Here is a 19591-nt window from a genome sequence, read left to right on the forward strand (position 1 = left end):
TTTTTTTTTTTTTTGTGCCAGGCTGTCTTAACTTGGCCTCTGTTTAGTTAATTTGCCTTGCCTTTTTCTTAAACATCAGAAGCGTGTGTGCTGGGGGATGGACAGACAGACTTTGGAGACAGAGCAGAGATCTCTGTCTGCTGCCTGGCTGATGTGACTTGTTTTGTGCTGACAACACGTGGATCACAATGTCTGTGGCCAGCGAAGACATTTTGATACACTGGACATAAAGACCCCTGGGGATTTTTTTGCTTTTCTCTGCAGTGTGAGGGAATCAGCTGCTGCATCAGACTCTCTACAGATCCTCTGCCTACCTGCCAGGGACTCATATGGGGTTTAGATCTCTCTGACTTGCTATTTTGTGACACACTTTCCTTTTATCTTTTATGCTGTCATATTCAGTTTATGGTCTGTGCTTGTGCTATGTCATGATATGTTTTCTAATGCCTTTATTTTGTTAAAATTATGAATTGTTGAGGGTTTCCTGAAGGAAACTTCATGAAACTGTTGAAGCTTCAGGAGCTTTTATTGTAGATCAGTGCTCTGAGGGCATGATTTTGGCCAGGACAAAGATCAAATGAGTGGCTGGATGCTACAGTTGTTATTTGCAATCATCTTCCTTCTAGACAACAAGAGTCACATCCATGAGATCCCTCAGCATCCTCACTGTTGAAATGATCCCAGGTTACATTTTGCGGCCTCATGGTACACCAAAGGTAAAACACAGCAAACAAGGGAGTAAAGTCCAATCCACTTCTGAGCTGCATGTACTGGAAGGTACCATAAGCAGTTTCCTTCTTTACTAAACCTGCTGCCCTGAACTATCACTTTGTCTTCCACACCCAAGTTAAAAAACAAAACAGACTCTGTTTTTTGGAGGCTCATAGTGTGTGGGTGTGTCTGGGTCCCAGCAATGTTGTTGTCTAGAGGAGCTGACCAGGCACTTTCCCATCCCTCCAAACTGTCCAACATCTCTCTAAAAACCATGGAGCATTTATTTGTATCCAGATCTCTAGGATTTCCAGTTAATTTTTTTCCCCACCCAAGACACATTCTTCCAGTGATTTAATGAGTGTTTTACTCCATACAAACTCTGAGGGAGTTTTCAACTTGGCATATACACCAGCAAGAGTGGAAACTCCTTTTTGCTCTAAACAAAGACTTTTCCTTTCCTTCCTACTACATTGTTTTTTCTCTCACAGCTGCATTCTGCAGCTAAACTTGTGGGACTACTGTTTGTGCATCTCTGTACTGAATTGTAGTAGCAGATTCCCTCAAAGCAAATGCTGCACAGGGGCCCAATATTTTACACTTGCAGGGAGGGAAAATAGCGAGCAATACTTTATTCTTCATTAAATATAGCAGACAGAACTCAGCATCTGGAGTGTCTCATGTGTTAGTGATTAGGATCCCTTACTGTTTATTTTAAAGTACTCTAACGGACATAAACTGCCCTCATTTTTGTGCCTCCTCCCAGCTGTATATGACATTCTGTGGGGATCTCTGACTGCTGTGTTTTTGCATCAGCCATCAACTGATGGGAGCCCTTTCATGTTCTATCCAATTCTCTCTGCTCCCCACAACCTTTTCTCATGTTTCATCATCTCATTCTTCTTTGACTGACTTTTACTAACAGTGATATCTAAGCCTGTTCCTTCAGCACTTTAGGGCAGCAGATACTTTGACTGGAAGATGTTGGCAGTGTACATAGATCAAAGTACCAAATTCAGGTTCAGCATAATCATCCATACTGGTGGAACTGCAAGGATTATACTTAGGTAGTGGGGCCTGATCAATTGAGTTGTAATGCCCAGCATCCACAAAGCTTCTGGCTAATTAAGGAGTTGTTTTATCTACACTATGCAAGTATTTTTTGCCAGTATTGGCCTTCTCTGTTAGTATTTTCCTTTCACTAGGATCACCTGCCTCTATTTCCTGCAGCACAACCAGGACCCACTAGTGAAAATAGATTTAGGCTTTGTCAAATTGTAGCTACATGAGAAAGGATTGTAGTCAATGAAGCAAGCAGGAGTTATAGGATCAATAACTCAGCAGTCCTACCTCTGAACAAAGACAATTAACGCAGTAAACAAGGCCATACGGTTCTAGATAAGGATGCCATCTTTCTCCTACATGGTATTTCTTATCTTGAAACACACAGTATGTATCTGAATCTGTAAAACAGTAAAGAATTGAAAGAGCTATGAATGAAAATTTCCATTCCATGTTTATGAAGTATATTTAGATGTGCAGAATTTTCTGTAAACTACTTTTTCTTTTTCTGGAGAATTACACAACAGAAAGACCCTTAATTCCACATGCTGTTTTTTCTTAACTTCCAAACCAAAATAAATGACATGGCCTCCCATTTTTCCAAAATTGCAACTCCTGAAATGATGATAAAATGGCTTTCATACAGGTAAGTTTATCCTTTCACCTGTTTAGGTAAGAAAATTTAAGTGCCTGATCACTCAGACAGGCTTATAGGAAACAAAACCTCTTCACTGCAAAACCAAAGCAATTGGTCCAACTCAGGAAAATCCCACGTTGTACCACAGAGAGATGTTGAAATAATTTATGCATCAGCTTTCAAAATAGTTTAAGATCTTTTCTTCACTAAGCACTTCTGATCTTGCAGTTACAGACTTGCAGAAATCCACATGCAGGTCAGACATTATTGTCCTGTCTCTTCTGTCACACTATGGTTTCACATGGAAACCTCAAATCTCTGCAATAAAAGGGTGTTTTCTCATGTGTTTCCATGTGGGACCTCCTTTCTGTTATCTTAATGATATCCAAGTTCAGTTTAATTCATTACCCACAGTATAGATGATACTTCAGGATATCTTAACAAAATACCCATCTTCCATGTGCTAATCCAAGCCAGGGACAGTCTCCACATTCACTGGGCTAGAAGAAAGCAGCCAGAGCTAGGGACTGTTAGCAGAAGCTGTGATCTGCTTTCCCTTCACACAGGAGCATGACAAATGAAACACAGGATGCGAAAAAGCAGACAGCTGGAGTTTGGCAATTTCTCACTGCTCTTTCTTTGAACAAGGTTCCTACACATGGTTTTCCTGTGAGTGAGTTCAATGGGGCAGAGGGCCTTTCTGAAACTCACCCCCTTTTGTTTTTCCCCCATCTTCCTTGGAAACAGAACCTGCTGATGCTGAGGCTAAAAATTTTTAAGGGCAAATACTGTCTTTTGTAAGAAGGAGGCCAAAACCCAACCTGTCCAGGTAGGGAGAGCATTCCAGAGACCTACTAACAAGGCTGAAGCAGTCAATAACTCCTAGACTTATTTGGGTAGCTGTTCCTCCTTGCCATGATTTCTGAAATATGTTAACATCTCCCACGCATGACAGGCTTTGCAGAAATGCTCCCTTTATTTTGTTTGTATTCTTTTCAATTCTTCTCATCAAGTTTTTTGATAATTTTTTAAGAGAGAGACTCTTGATTTTCTCAAAGGATGTTGAGAATATAATCCAGTTCATGTGAGGTTGTTTTTACAACACAACAGAACAGTCTTGGACAAGCTTTACACTAGCTGAAAACTTCAGCACCATAGTCTTACACATGGGACAGATCCAGATAATCTGTCAGATGTTTACAGAGGTTACTAAATAGAATTAAGCACACTCTTGACTCAGAATATTTGAAATAAAACAGATTCTCCAAATGTGTTATGTTCTTTATGATGCACTATAACCTGTACAGCTTTAGGAAGATGTACCCCAAGTGTGGCTGTGGCCTGATTCCACTAAATACAGGATTAGAAGGAGGAAGAACGTTAGAAGGTTTAGGACATTCTTTTCTGAACCACATCTGAAAATAGAAGGAAAATGTCCAATTTAGGTGACTGTGACAGCTTTGTTTGAAGTCTACTTACGTTTTACTTGTTCTAGTTTACCTCCATCTATGAAAAGGAGACAGAGGACACCAAAAAAGATAAAATGGAAATCCTCCAATATCCATTTTCTTTCCATCTTTATCATCAACAGGAAAAGAAAGAGCCTCCAAGAAGAGAATGTTGAGCTGTTGGGAAAAAAGATTAATTAAAGTAAAATCTTGTAAGATACTCAATTATTTCATCCAGCACACAGAATTCTTAAACTGCCAGAACAAAAAAAAAAAAAAAAAAAAAAAATCTGTATCATGCATCTTCCTTTCATGCAAACAGCTTTGTCTTCAGATAATTTGATTTTTGGAAATGGGGCAACATTCCTATTCATGAAAGCTGAAAACTGGATATTCCTTCTAAAATGTCCTTATTTTTTTTCAAAGCAATCTGGCAAGTAAGCAATCTAAATTCTTAAAAGTTCTCTTTCCCAAGAAACTAGTTTGGGCCATGTTCTTGTAGAGCATCATCTTTAGATGTATCTTTGGTGTCAATTGCAACATGTTTGCTTCATCCTAAAGTTAACCTTGGGTCTCCCTGGAGAACAGGTCCTGCACTGTGGAAATCCCTTTTCAGGGAGAGCCCTGGCCCTGCTGCAGCCAGTGGGAGTCTTCCTTAGCACATCTAATAGGCTTCCAGCACTATTCAGCTCGCCCCTTCGCCCCTCTCCCCACCACTATTGTTCTGGCACTGTGTATAATTAATTTTTCTAGAGTTAACCCTTCTGCTGCCTTGATGGCTGAGAGCAGAGTGGGGGAATGACTTGTCATCTTCATTCCTGTGGATCTTTAATGTCAAAATCCTGCATGTGGGGCAAAGCTTAATTTGTTCTTCTCTGTGTGGTGCAGAGCTGGTATTGTACTTGCTGCATGTGCGATTCTGTTTATCTTTTTCTGGGTTTTAGAAAGTGAATATTTTACAGAAATAATTAACTAATTAACTAAAGTAGATTTTTAAAAATACAGCAAACTTAAGATTCTACTATTTTGCTGCTCCAATGTTTATGAGCAAAAATGTTCATTGCAAAAGTGTTCATTGCAAAAGTGTTATCTTCCCAGAGTGCACTTGTCCATAATTTACAATGTTGGAAATATTTGGGTGTGATTTAAAAAGCCTTGATATGGATTCACCATGAGTTTTACAGAAGCTGAAAAAACCCAAAAAGAGTCACTATTGGAAAAATGAGCAGTCAGTTTTGTAAACTAATTTGGCGTCTTCAGATTTCATGTAAATAATAGAACTGTACATAATATGTTCAAACTTACAGATAATCAAGGAAAAATAATAATTTATATATGTATTAGTAAAGTGATGGATAACTTAAAGAAACTAAACAGTGAGTTAAGAAGTCCTTAAAATGAAGATCTTCCTATTAAGACTGTTGAGACCTAGGATACTGTAACAAAGGGTGTGAGATCTGATTTTATCAGCAGCTTCATTACCTTCACTGTTCAAGAATTCTCTGTATTCCCAAACCACAACCACAATGGACATCTTCCTTAACTAACTAAACCTGTGCCACTACTCTCTACTCAGTAAGCTCATTCAAAACAATGCAAATTGCCTCTGAAAATGTTTAAAGAAACCCCTTCTTTAAAGCACAGTCCCTATTCAGAATCAAAACATAACTTTCCATTTGTTTTTCTAGTTGAGAATAAAGTTTCAATTTCAGAAGAGTTTAAGTAATTTTTCCCTTTCCAATATTCAAATCACATAGGACATTTTTGAAGCCAAACATGCTTTTAAAAACCTGTTTAACATTAAAACCTCATAATTTAGTCCCAGGACATCATGCATGCATTCAGAACAACAGTAGCACATCACTGGGACTAGCAGAAATGTGAATGTTTAAATATTTCAGCCTTCTTAGGGATTGCTTAAGCAAACAATAATTATAAATGGTGCACAATTACCCTTTGTGCAGCACCTTATTTGTTAGCTAGGTTGGTTAGTTGGAATAGAAAGGCTCGGAAATCGACACATTTTAAAGGTCAGGTCTTCAAAAGGAAGAACATTACAAAACTTGGACTGCTTGTTTTTAGAAATGCTTCACAGTAATGTGAGATGGAGGAGTTAATAACAGAAATGGGATGGAGACTTTTGATGTCTTTCTTAATTCTCTTTAATTTCTGTATTGTTGTTACTCCAAATATAAACACATACTTTTCACTATTAGGACACTCCCTTTATTTCCCCAAAGGGCAATGTCCTAAAAATATTCCTGGATTTGAATAATCTCAGTTAGTATTAACCTGTTAATTATTGGTGTATTTTCTGCATTGTAGAAACAATTAAAGTCATCCACATCTTACATGAATTACTTAGTGAAATAAAGCAGAAGGGGCTCTGTTTAACGCCTCGCCCTCCAAAAAGCCCGGTTTGGTAACCACAAGAGGCTATGTCCGGCCTCGCCACGTTTTACGATTAGAGAAAAAAACCAGCAAAATCCAAAAATGGCAGTGCCGAGGGCAGCTGGCAGAGGCTGCGAGGCGCGGGGCAGCAGCGGCGGGGACAGCTCAGCCCCGACGGCCGCGCTCCCCGCATCACCCGCGGCGCGAACCCTCTCCCTCCGCTCCTCCCGAGCCTTCATCCCTGCGCCGCGTCCGCCCGCCGCCGTCGGGAGGTGGCCGGAGGCGGGCGGCTCTCCCGCTGCGCCGCGGCCGCGGGCTCCGGCTCCCGCTGCTCTGACAGCGCAGCCGCCCCTCGGTCGCCGGCCCGGGGAGCGCCCGCCGCCCCGCCCGGGGCCGGGAGGGGAGCTCGGCTCGGGGCTGCCCCCTGCCCGGGCCGGGCCAGGTGCCGGCGCTGCTCCGAGGGGCGGCGGGACGCGGAGCGGCGAAACGGGACAGACGGAACGGCCGGGAGGCGTCGAGTCCCCGCGCTGGGCTGCCCGCGCCGCGGCCTCGGGGGTAGCTCCGGCAGCGGGACCGCGCCTTCCCGGGGCCTCGTCTCGGACGGCAAAGATCACAAACCTGGGGCAGGGCTGGAGGCCGCTCCGCTCCGCACGGACACCGCCGCGAACAGCGCTCGGGCTGGGGCAACTCGCGGCTCCGCGCTCCGCGGGTACGGGGAGGTCCGGCCGGGCGGCTCCGCTGCTCACTCACGTTGCCATAATCTTCTCCCGCGGCTTTTAGGCGTCCCCTTCGAGTGGGTAGCGGGGGGGCAAGCAGGGAACGGACGGGGTCCTGCCGCCGCCACCGCCAGCCCTCGACCCCCAACTGATGGACGGGAGCGGAGAGGGAGGGATCCGCTACGCCCGAGCCGCGGGCCGCCGCGGGGTGGGCGCTCCGGAAGGTCCCGGGCCGGGGCACCTGCCACCGCCTGCCGCCCCGGCGAGGAGCGCAGCGAGGCCCCGCGGCCGGAGGATGCTCGGCGGCGGGTCCTGCCCCGCAGCCCCGCCGGCAGCGAGCGGCGGCGGGAGGCGGGGTGAGCAGGTCCGCCTCCGCCCCGGCCCCCTCCTCGCCCGCGCCCCGCGCCCGCCGCCCGGCACAGCGGCGTGACTGACACGGCTGGGGTGGAGCCGCTCCGCCGTGGGGGGCCGCCGAGAGGGGCGACACCGGACGGGGGCTCGGAGCCCGTCCGCCCTTCGGGCTGCCCTCCCGCCCGCGGAGCCAGCTGCGGCCCGCGGGACCCGCGCCCGGGCGGTGGGGCCATGCTCCGGTGCCTTCAAATCAGCTGCGGGTTGAGTGACCGGGGCCACTTTTTCCTCCGCGGGAACAGAGCCCCACCGGTGGCTTTCTTGGAGAGCGGACTCCACACCAAGATGGCTCTTTAATAGGCTTCTCCTAGGCGGGGTGCCCCCCGAAGCAGACCCTACGGAGTTAGCATCCACTGGGATCTGCCCCACACCTTCTGCTGATACCCTCTGGTCTGATTTATTGTGTTAGAAGGTTTCAAGGTCACATTGAGATTCTGGTGGAACTAAATTAAACCCATGACTCATTATATGCTTGGTCAAACATTCTTTTTCTGTCTTCTTGTAGCCCTGTAACTAATAAGAAGAGATCAGTGAACTCTTGACAAATGATCTGAGAAAAAGGGTGAGGTATGAAAAGACATCATGTGGAGAAACAAATTACAACCTATTTCCCCTAGTTTGGGACCAGGGTGTTTGGGAAGCACTGCTGGGAGGTCATACACCTCACAGGCTTAGTAGATATTTTCAGAAGGCTGAAAATTGAGCAGAACTTTTGTTTCTCCCATTGTACCTTAGCTGGACAAAACACTGAAGGTACAGTGTATGGTGAAACCTTAAACTAGCATGAGGAAAGAATAGATGACTTGCTAAGGCTTTTGTAGTGTGACTTTATGAGTAACCAAGGCTGTGTGTCAGTCAAATGCAACTATATAATTTCTAATATTAAATAATGGAAAGAGAAAGTTCTGGAGCTAAGCATTTTGAAAACACTGCTCCATGCCTACTTTTTTGTCACTCTGCCACTCTGTCTTGCTGTGCACATCCATGTTCCTAAGGAAAAACCATTGCTTAAAGCTCTTCGTTCCCAATGTGATGCCTACAGTTGCAGACTGATAGTTTAGGGAGAGCCACTGTATGAAACAGGGATGGGCAAACAGAGGAAGAAACAGTAACTCTGAATCAGAAGTATGATTGTAACTTGCAGATGGAAGCAGAGAACCTGCTCTGTGCCAGCACCAGTCCCACACAGGGATACCCATACTCATGGAGCAGAGTTAAGCACATGTGTGTGCTTCTAAATTGTGGGGCTGTAGGAATGTTTTTCCTTTAGGTGTTGTGCTGGGTTAGACTGTACAGGCTCAGCCTGTGAGATAAATTGCCTCTGAATAGCATAGACACTCAGATGTGTGACTGAACTGACCCTGTTGCAAATCTTGGTGAGTAGGAATCCACAGGTCTTTGTAGACAGGTTTAATAGTTTGGGTTGATAGCAGCTACATGACTTTAGTAAAGGCAGCTTTGGGCCCGGGCAGAGCTCAGTTTTACTGCAGAGACATCCTCCAGAACAGTCCACCAAACTGGGTCAGTGTTCTCTACATATTTTTTCTCCATGCATTTTCTTCTCTGTGCTGATACAAGGTCCAGTGTGTGTAAAGACAACAGTAATTGTTGCAGTAGTCTTTATGCCTAGTCAGTGTAGTAATAATGAGAAGTTAAATATTTTCTATAGACTGTGTGACCTGAATTCTTTTGCAGAGGGATTCTTTGAAAATAAATTCCTTATTTGGCTTGAAGAGTGCTTTGGGAAAGTTGCTATAGATGCCAGCACTTTCCACTGCATTCTGTAAGACTGTTTCAGAAGATGTTGCTGTCTGATGGTCTCTGGAGACACTAATTCAGGTGCAAGACCTTTGCTGAACATCTTGATATTTGAACTGGAGTTCTTTATCCATTCTGGCAGATTTAGGTTGTAGAGAATTGGCTGAAAAAGCCTTTCTCTCAAGTGAGGTTTTGGGACTCACTGAACTGGCAACTTGATGGAAACCCAGACACCCAAGGGCAGGCTGCTCTAGTCTGACTCCCAGTCCTGGTCCTGCTGCTCAAGCTGTTCATCAGTTGCTGGGACGTCCCTGAGGACTTTTGACTGAAGGTGCAGTCTGACATCTCTCTTGGTCCCATACAATGGCTACATCTGTTTCTTGTCCTTCATCTTCCCATGGCACAGTGCTGCAGCAAGGGTTGTGGTTGTTAGGCCACAGGAGAATGTGGCACATGCTGGACATGGTGCATGAACAGAATGTTCACAGGTGGTCTCTTGGTGAGTGACCCTTCTGAGCTGGCAAGGTTGCCAGTGCCCCTGGATCCTGGGAGTGCTTCACCTACGTCCGAGCTGGTCTTTTTCTCCCAGCTCTGGCCAAGTCTAACCAAGAAGGACAAGGACAAGCCACTGCTCTTTGTGTGTCACTACAGCCTGTTATGCTTTGCCTTGTCTCACATCTAACACAGCCCCATGGTTTGCCTTGTCTCACATCTAACACAGCCCCATGATAGGGCTGACACAGCACTGACAACTTAGCAAGCCCCTTGCTCTGTGCTCTTGCTCAGCAGCGGGCTGTTACTGCATCAGATCCACAGTGTTGCCCTTCATGCTGCCAAGCAGAACTCACTGCTTGAGTATGCTCTGTATTCTGGTGTCCAGACAGGAAAGAATTGCTCCTGATAGTGAGCATTCAAGACTGAAGGATGCCCTACATTTTTATAAGCACAGAGATTTATCCATGCAATTCTCATTAAAGATAATGGAAATTAAGCAGATAAATAATGTGGCACTGCCAGAAGAAGTCCATGTCCCTGTGCTGTGCCTCACAGTGACAGAGCAGCATAAAGGTATCCTGCTATTATTTCTCTTCTTGTGAGGGGAAAAAAAAACAGGCTAAAAGATTCATGCCAATGCTAACATGTTTACACACCATGTGGAGTTTTCTTAATTGCAACAGACATGGAGCTCTGAGAGATATTAGACACATGACACAATACCCCTGTCTATTTTTTTTCTTCTGTTTATCTACGGTCAAATTTTCACTCTAAAAATGTATGAAAGGAAATTCTTAGTGTAATGATGAGTGTCCTTTGATTTTTGCATTCCCACAAATTCAGTGAAGCCCTTTGGAAAAAGTATCTTAAGATGCTAAAAATTATTCCCAGGGTTTTATAAAAATCTCTAAATTACATCTTGTGGTTTGGATCAGTCCCCCCCAGTTATCATACTGGGAATACAATCTGGATGTTCACCAAGTAGGATTCACATATGCTGTTCAACAAAAAGGGCTTCAGATGTGCATGATTTTGTGATTTTGGCATAGGATGGTCATGAGCATTCTCCACCCTCCTATTTTTTCTGTAGCATGGACTTCATCCACAGTGTGTTTTCGGTCCTCTAGCACTAGAAATTAATTTATTTATTTGCCAGTGAGACAGATGGATGTAGTGAGCCTGAGATTTCAATTCAGTTTGCTAAACAATGACAGCATTACGCAAAATGTCAAAGTGCAGCCCAATTCCTCATTACCTTGCTGTGGATATATTCAGATGGGACTGAAGAGTAGCTGAAAGTTTTTCATTGTTCTGTCAAAAAATGCAAATAAAATATATCTCTTTAAATTTAACTTCCAAATACACAAGTGAGAAGAGACTCACAAAACCTGCCAGCAGCAAAGAAAATGCAGGAGAAGGCAACCACACAATGTTACTCCATCCTAGAGTAATTGACACTTTGCTAGGTGGGGTGTTGGGAATCCCAATGTGTAGAATAAATACATGCACTCAGAGGTGAGGCCCTCCTGAATTTTGCATGTGCTCATCATTTCCTCAAAGTCTTAATCTGCAAATATTTCTAATCTAATCTAATCTAATCTAATCTAATCTAATCTAATCTATCTCAGATATTTATAAGATACCTATTACCACCACAGTGTGTCTGCAGCTGTAATTATGATCCTACAATTCTCTCTTATATCTGTCATGTCACAAAACTTCAAGACAATTTGCAGAAATACAGATTTCTTTGGTACATTCATGAGATGGATGAATAGCAAGTTCAAATCCTCAGTTCAAACTTTCATCTATAATTGCTGTAAGGGCAGCATTTTGTGGGCAGGAAGCACAATTAGTGCTTCCAGAAAAGTGTAAATCCATATAACATGCATCTCAGAGACTATTTTCAGCAATTGAAAAGCAACATCAGAGAATCTGTATAAGTGATTATAGTGATTCTTTCTGGGATGAGCTTCACCTTCATTATTTTTTCACTACCACACATTCTTGAAAACAGCAGAAGGTGGCATAGTTCACATAAAAACAACATATGTTCTTTCTTGCTGTTGCAATTGTTGACTAGAATCACACTTGGTAAAATTTTTCAGGAGTTTAAAAGAATCCCAGTGATTTGCTCTTAGTCCTGCTATGCACAAGAAATGCTGGAATAAATCTCACAGATTATTCATACCATGATAAAGATCTACTTGCTGAGGCATTTCTTTGCAGCTGGCATCCACCAGATGAACCCAGTCAGTCCTGTCTCCCAATGCATGACAGAAGGAGTCAAGGCAGGCTGAATGAGGCTCCAATTGCAATTCAAATACACTTTTATAAACTGTGATTAGTGCTGCTAATCTCACTGGGGTAAGCCAAAGACAATAACAAAGTTACTGAACACCTTGGGTATTATGTAATTCTTTTGCTTAGAAATTTGCTGGTGTGAGAGTGCTTTTGAAACCCATTAGTAAAACTGAAGTTGCCAAATGATTGATCTCTTCTCTAGGGAGAGCAACGTCAAATATGTGCCAGCATGGAGCCAGAGTCTGCCAGGGGCTGAGGACTTGAAAATCCTATTGCTACCAGAGAGAGCTGAGGACACAAAGTCCTTGGTGTAACTGAGCTCAGTTGTAAAATGAACTAATGGCTGTGGAGCTGTCATTCCCTCTAATAACATTGGTGTGTACTTATAACAGACCCTAACATGTTGACTTGCACTAAACTGTGAAGCCTGCTTGATTCTGACTGCAGGCTTGGGAAAATCCTAGCTGGGCTCTGCCTCAGGGTCTGACTGACTGGGAGGGCACTCACCAGCACTGAGTTGGGCCAGAGGGGAACACCACTCCTTTCTAGTTCATAAAGCCAGTCTCGAACTTCCCTTCACCAGAAGATGGGGATCCTTTCACATGAACAAAATTGCAGAGAGACAGAAAAAATAGCTGAGCTGTGTCAAAAATTCACAAGGACTGTTCAACAGAGGATGGGAACAGTGGGAATGTCCAAGAGGATAATGGTGAAATTCGAAATGGCTCTTTGAGAATAACCAGCTACAAAATAAAGTTTAAAGTGAGGAAAGGGGAGACTTAATTTCATCATTAAAAACATCAGTATAAAATACGTGGATAAAAACAAACAGTGAAGACACTGTTGCTAGTAGGCTGGCTTTTAAAGTATTAATGGAACGTCACAGAACAAGAGTTTCTTTTATTCTTTTCTATCCCAGCTCCCTGCTTTCAAGGTTCTTGTGTGAACATGCTGCAGTTTGCAAGGCTGTGAAATTATCAGACCTGGACCAGTGCCAGTACAAACCAATTTATTGGAGTCCAGCAATTAACTAAAACCTAGAAAGCTTGATTAATTGTGGCACTGCTCAGCAGGGAACATTGAGAAAAAAAAAATCATGACACTCCATGAATTCTCTGTTCCATATACCAATTTACATTATATGTAAAGAAAAGTTTCTTCTCTGTAAATACCCTTACTTTATTATTTTGCATCATGTAGAAAGAATAATTACAATGCCATGTGAGAAAATGCTTGGCTATCTGGATAATAATTTCATAGTAGGTGTTATCTTGTTACATATTTTTTTGCTACTGAATTAATATCTCATTGTAACCCCAACAATAGGATATATTATTTTAAAACGTTGTTTCATTAAGCTTCTCTCTGGAGGGACACATTGAGAATCCAGCACTGCTCTGTTCCCTTCTTTCATATTTCTTCAAATATGCATGTGTGCAAGAAAAATGAGTGTTTGATAGTTGTTCAGAATTATTTAGGATAGAAAAGCAGCAAACAAGTAGTTGGGCTGAGAAGCAATTTAGCAGGGCAGAGTATGTTGACTGAAATGAAATCCTGGATTCTGAGGAGGCAGACATTATGAAAAGTAACTACAAAGTGTAATTTAGGTGTTAGCTGATTTTATTATGACAGTATTAACAAATAGTGTCCACATTGTTTGTTTTATTGTAAGGCTTATCATAAAAGTCTATGCATAAGGCAGAATTTAAAAATCTCATTCCTAGATGCCTTAGTGGCACATGAATCACCTTTAGTATAGATAACTGAGAAAAAAAAGTATTCCAGCTCAGTGTAATGTACCACTGCAGCATATTGTAATGGGTAGTACAAAACACAGGATCTGATTCATCTTAGTTCTCCTTACATCAAAATAATTAAATGGTTAGTACTGGAAAAAAAGCTGTCTAAAGATAAAAACTAGTGGTGATAGAATTGTCACCCCTGCCCAGTGACTAGGAGAAGAAAGATACATGAAAATATTTTACCTTTTCAACATCATTTTATATCCTGATCTGCATCCAAGCGCGACACTGTCACATTCTCAGATTTAAAGAGTGCAATCCACAGACAGGGCTAAATCACATTAGGCAGCAGTGATAATAGAGCCTGGGCATGCAGAACATCCCAGCAAGCCTCTAGCTGGGGCTCTGGGGTGATTTGGGACATTCAATGAGGTAGGAAGGGCTGTCTCCTCCAATTTCACTGTATTTACTGGGGATTTAATGTATTTTTTAAAAGATATTTGCAGTGGAAATCAGTTTGTTGGAGGTCATCTAATTGAATCTACAGCCCTGGCAACCCTTCACAAAGGCTGCCAGGAATGACCGAGTTGCTGGTGCTTAACTGTGAATACCCAGCAGGGGTCCTCCACAGGCCTGAATACAGTCAATTATGTTATTTTTCTAAATATTAGTGACTCAGCTGTCTCTGCTTGTGAAGAGTTGCCAGGGTCAGAGACACAATCAGACAGATCCTCCCCCCCTTCACTATTAAGACATGGGGAGAATCTTTTAAATACCACACCGAATAATCCTGCAGTGGAGGGAAGGGTTCTCACAGGCTGTGCTGCTTCTCCAGGGTCTCCCAGGTTTGAGGGGTGCCAGGGGCCAGGCAGGGCACGGTGTAAGTGCTTGGGGGAGCACTGCTGCTTGTGAGCAGCTTCCCGGCTCTGTGATGTAAATACAGATTTCACAGTTCAGCTCAACAGGCACTAGAGCTGAGACGTTTCAAAAGACAGAGGTACTAGCAGCTTGTCTCACCCCTTTAACACTTTTTTGTTCTTTCTGTCTTCTCCTTTCCCTCCCACCTCTTATTGTGCTCCAAATATCTCTATGAAAGGAATGTTTCTATGTTCTGTAACAATTCAGTTTTCTGTTTTCCTTTGTAGACTCATCAGGGAGAGACACAAAAGTGGTGACTAAGAAGAGCATTCGTGGTCTGGAGGGCTCTTCCCTGACAGAGATGCCTCAGCAGCCACAATCCTTTGCCCTCTACACAGAGCTCTGCAAATATTTTAGGGTTTTGATTGTAACTTCCTTAGTTTTTGCCAAAAGGGCTCTTTTCCAAAGCCCAGCCTTCTTGAGAAACAGTATCCCTATCCCCGTGGTTCATAGCCCAGCTCTTATCTGATCAACAGTTTTTGGCAGAAGGGAAAAATCCCTCTAGAGCATTTGGGTGCCTGTGCATCATTTTGGCCCAAGTTTGAGGTAGTGCTTTGGAGCTGGCAAAGTTTCCTAATTTACTGCTGTTAAATTTTATCCAACTTTAGGAATATTGTGTGGATGTGGCCAATTTCCAGCTATTCTGAATCCATTGCAAATACTTTGCCAGCATGTGTCCAAGTATAATCCAATTTTGATGGTTTTAATGCCAATACAATTTCCCTGTAAGTACCTTCAGGCCTGGCATCTGAGCTGCAGTGAGCAGGGGTTCAGCTGCTTGGAGCCCAAGTCCCAGGAGGTGACACCCTCATTCCTTTGGGTCCCTGTCTGTCTCTAGTCACCACTGGCACTGCATCTCTGACTTGTTGAACATACGTTATTTGCTGTGAGAGTGAGGATCTAGGCATTTCTGTGGAATAAGCAGAGAGTCTGGAGTCATAAGGTGTCTCTTGCTAGTTGACATCTGTACACTTCAAATTGGGGTACGGGTGTTCCAGCTGTGTTAGAAATACAGTAGCTAGATAAAACTGCAGTGAAAGCAGAAATGAAGTTTCATATGTTTCAGTACTGCAGGGAACTTGACTTTGAAGAACTGGACATTATCAAAAGGGTGCCTTTGTAGCTTGTTCTTGCTATAAAAACAGGGAGGAAACCAAGCCACCTCTGTTATAGAGTTTCCCCTGGCTGGAGCTCCCTAGGGAGAAGAAAAATAACCCAGCAAGGGAGAGGAGGCTCGCTGTGTTTGGACAGCCTGTCCTGATCTGCATGTGTCTCTCAGGAGGAGGAGTGCCCTAGGAAGGTTTTGATGTCTGGGTTACTGCCAAGGCCACTGTCCCCCTCCTGTAGGAGGTTATGGTTTGGGCAGCAGCTGTGGCACTCTGTAGAACTCTGAAGAAGAGATGGTTTCCTCAATGTTTTCACTTTTAATTCATTGCCTTCTCCCCAGATTGTTGTCATGATAGCAAATACATAGTGTTAAATTCTGTCCTCAGGCAGTAATGAGGACTCCCTTGTGGAAAACTGGAATCTGGATGTCCTTAACATTGCAAAGTGACATGTGACCTGCTTTAGTCACAGAAATGATCGGGACAACAGCATCCTGTCTTGTGATCCAGCTCACCCAAGGATTCATCATTGATGTAAATTGTGATGTCCATCGTTACAAGCAGCTGACAAGCATGCATCAAAAAGAGAAATGAAGATATTTCTAACTTCTGTTTCAGCAAATACACCTTTCTTTTCTTCTATTGACACTGTTTTCCATAACTGTTAACAAGACTTCCTGGGTTTCTGTTCAATAACACTCAATAACTTAAACTCTTGGCAGAATTATACCAATAACAAAAGTGACATATCAGTCAGTGTGTTCAGGCTTTATGAGGGGAAAATTCTGTCCTGATTCTATCCTCAAAGAGTTCCATGCTACTCTGTGCATTCAGAGATACATTATACCACTGATCGTTCCTGAGACATTTTGCAGGCCAAATTCATGGCTAGAGGAAGCAGGCAGGAAAGCACCAGTTCAATTTACTTGCACTCATTGACATCAGCAATCACTTACTTTCGGGTTCTTCTGTGCTGCAGTTTTTGACTGCCTGACAGAACTGGCTTAAGGAATGTGTGACAATATCTGATTTAAGTACAAGAAAATTAATAATACAAGAGGATATGTTTTTACACTGACACAGAACAGGCTTTGATTAGATCTTAGGAAGAAATTCTTCCCTGTAAGGGGGATGAGGCCCTGACACAGTTTGCCCAGAGCAACTGTGGATGCCCCATCCTTGGGAGTGTTCAAGGCCAGGTTGGATGAGGCTCTGAGCAACCTGGTTTACTAAAAGGTGTCCCTGCTCATGGCAGAGGGGTGGAAAAAGATGATCTTTAAGGCCCTTTCCAACCAAAACCATTCTATGATTCTACAAAAGTTACCATCTGACAGTACAGTGATGCAGTACGGAGCAGAACTGTTATTGTTGTAGCATCCCTACTAATCCTTACACCTGAATCCAGAGGCATGAAGAGGGAGAAGGGAACAGGACTTCCAGCAGCTCTCAGTTCTGTATTGCTCTGCCCAAATGTAGGTGCTTCATCAGAGGCTCTGCTGACAAGAGGGCTACCAGGCCTTAGCTCATCCAGTGATTTCATGGCTGGCACTGCTCTTATACTGCACTGTCTTATCTGAAGAAACCTTAAAAGTTGTGGAATTTTCAGGTTATCCTTTTTAGAAACAGAAATTGAGACACAGTGAGAGGAAATGCTTTGTGTGGAGGTACCCATCAGCTCTGAGCAGAATTACAACAGATCTTGTCTCAAGTTTTGGCCTAGTGTGCTGAGTGATATTTCTATTAAAAAACATGCTCTTTCATGTATTTACTCATTGCTTTGGGTATTTCAGATCTCAAGAGGACTCAAATCTCCCTTTTCCTCACTTAAGAAATTGGAGAACCCCTTGTTCTTCTACGATGACCCTTTAAAAGAGAAAAGAGAAGCAGCTGACACTGAAAAAAAGTAACACTCAAAACAAAGCCCCCAAAAGTGGGGTAAAAGTCTTTTAAAAACAAATCTTCTGCTTACTTTTTTTTTAACAGGCCATCTTCCAAACTTACACAAGGCTAACTATATTACAAGGCATGGATTAAAACAGAAAAGTTCTGTAAAGCAGACCTGTTGGAGTTGTCTTTAAAATTAAAAGCAGAGTGTTTGTTTTCTTTAATATGGAAGGCAGCACCAATAAAAACACCAGGGAAAGGCCAGTATTACTAGATCACATGTCTGCTTTTATCTCACAGCAGAGTTATAGTAGAATGATTTTTGCTTAGAGACTTGAAAGCTGGACTGCATCCTTTCATGCTGAAATCATATCTCCTGCAAGGATTATTGGAGGATATAATGTTTCCTTCAGCTTCTTATTTTCTCCACTCCTGAACTTGGACTCCTGACCTCAACTTTTCTCTGGTTATGACCAAGCATTGGCCTTCAATTGAATAGCTGAGCTTTTTTACAATCAGATCAGCTTCGGCTCTTGTAATTTCAGACTCATTTTGTGACATTGATATTGTAGATCTTAACTAAAAGCCAAACATTTTATATCTTGGGTAATGACCATACAGGAACTGCCAGGTTTAGCTCCCATGTGTGTAACCATCCAAAACATTCAATACGTGTGACTGGAGTTGGAGGAGCTGGGCACACTTTGCATGGGGGCCCCTGTTCCTCTTTGTGTCCCTTCTGCAGCACAGCTCTGCACCTGTGCTTTGCTCTGGGGGTCACAAAGAGCCGTCCATGAATGGCAGGTAATTCAAGGTTCATGGTAGCTGAGTCTGGACCCTCTCATTAGCTGAACAGCTAATCAGGCAGAAATCTGTGGGGCTCTGCAGTTAATTACAGGGCAAGGTTAGAGGGTGGGTACTAAAAATATCTATTTCTTGGCTATGCCACTGTTGCCTGCTAGAACCAGTGGAGGCTAATTGCACTGGATTATCTGCACAGATAAGGTTAGATGTACTGTTCAGAAGAATACATACTCGTGGAAGCCTTCTGTTCATGGGACTCATGATTTCTTTTTTTAAAATTTTTCTTTATTAATGGGATATGATGTGCCTTGTGCTTTCTCTCACCAAAGAGAGAATGAAGTTTGGTTGTACAGCTACACTATCAACTTCAGTGTACAGCTCTTGATCTTGTAGCCAACAAATTTGAATGTTTGAGACACCAAAAAAGGTACTGGAATGTGGTCTTGAAATCTTACAGCATTGAGCTTGGTACAGTCATTTGTTATCACTGTAACAACTACTTCATGGACATTTCTTAATTGTGTGAGTGTGAAAATAAAGATAACCAGGTACCTCTGCTATATTGCCCTGTAAAAACTTGGCCTTTTGTAAATAAGCCACAGCCTTACCGTATTTAAATTACTTTCTGATGAGAGTGGGACTCTCTGAGTATTCTTCAGGAACACAGATTGAGAGAAAGCAATTTAGCAGAGTCTTTCAAGCTGATTAAACTGTTTTCCAGAACACAAAATATGCCTGGAGAAATGGGACTGCTAGTGAAGTTTTGCCTCTGAATATAGTGGACAGTATCTTCACTCTGAGTGAAGTCAGTGGCAGAAGTGTCTCTGGTGTAAAAGGAATAGGAAGCAGTACCTATCAAAGAGCATAATATTTGCAGATTTTCCAATATTTGCATTGGCAACACAGATAAGAACAGTTTAGGAGATTTTCACAGATGCAAATTATGTCTTTGGAAAAAAATAATGTGCAAAAGTGGATGTGTTTTGCAAAGCTGTTTATGCCTTTTAATTGACACCTTACTGTTAACCATTTATTTTAGACTAGCCATCCTCTTAGGCTTAGGAGCTCATAGGAGGAATTACCTTCACTAAATACATTTTGTTTTATTTTTCAGTGTATCAGTTGTAGTGAAAGTACATTAAATGGGCCTGTAATTCACTGCATTGTGAAGAACTAACTTATTAAACAAACCTAACAGAGAATGTAA

General features: G+C 42.8%; 1 protein-coding gene across 3 annotated transcripts in view; it reads right to left on the minus strand.

The window, feature by feature from the left end:
• The window catches only part of CHRDL1 (chordin like 1), a 39300-nt gene extending 31493 nt beyond the window's left edge, over positions 1-7807 (minus strand). The window contains exons 1-3 of one of the 3 annotated variants that reach the window (XM_038122885.1): positions 6868-7807; positions 3890-4035; positions 2062-2174 (exon numbers count right to left, since the gene is read on the minus strand). In XM_038122885.1, the coding sequence (XP_037978813.1) occupies positions 2062-2174; positions 3890-3995 (219 nt within the window). In that variant the 5' untranslated portion in view covers positions 3996-4035; positions 6868-7807. The remainder of the gene's footprint in view (positions 1-2061; positions 2175-3889; positions 4036-6867) is intronic. The other 2 variants (XM_038122883.1, XM_038122882.1) reach the window with 2 other exon arrangements.
• Positions 7808-19591: the final 11784 nt, after the last annotated feature.

This window comes from Motacilla alba, chromosome 4A (assembly GCF_015832195.1).
Source record: "Motacilla alba alba isolate MOTALB_02 chromosome 4A, Motacilla_alba_V1.0_pri, whole genome shotgun sequence".
Classification (NCBI taxonomy): Eukaryota; Metazoa; Chordata; class Aves; order Passeriformes; family Motacillidae; genus Motacilla; species Motacilla alba.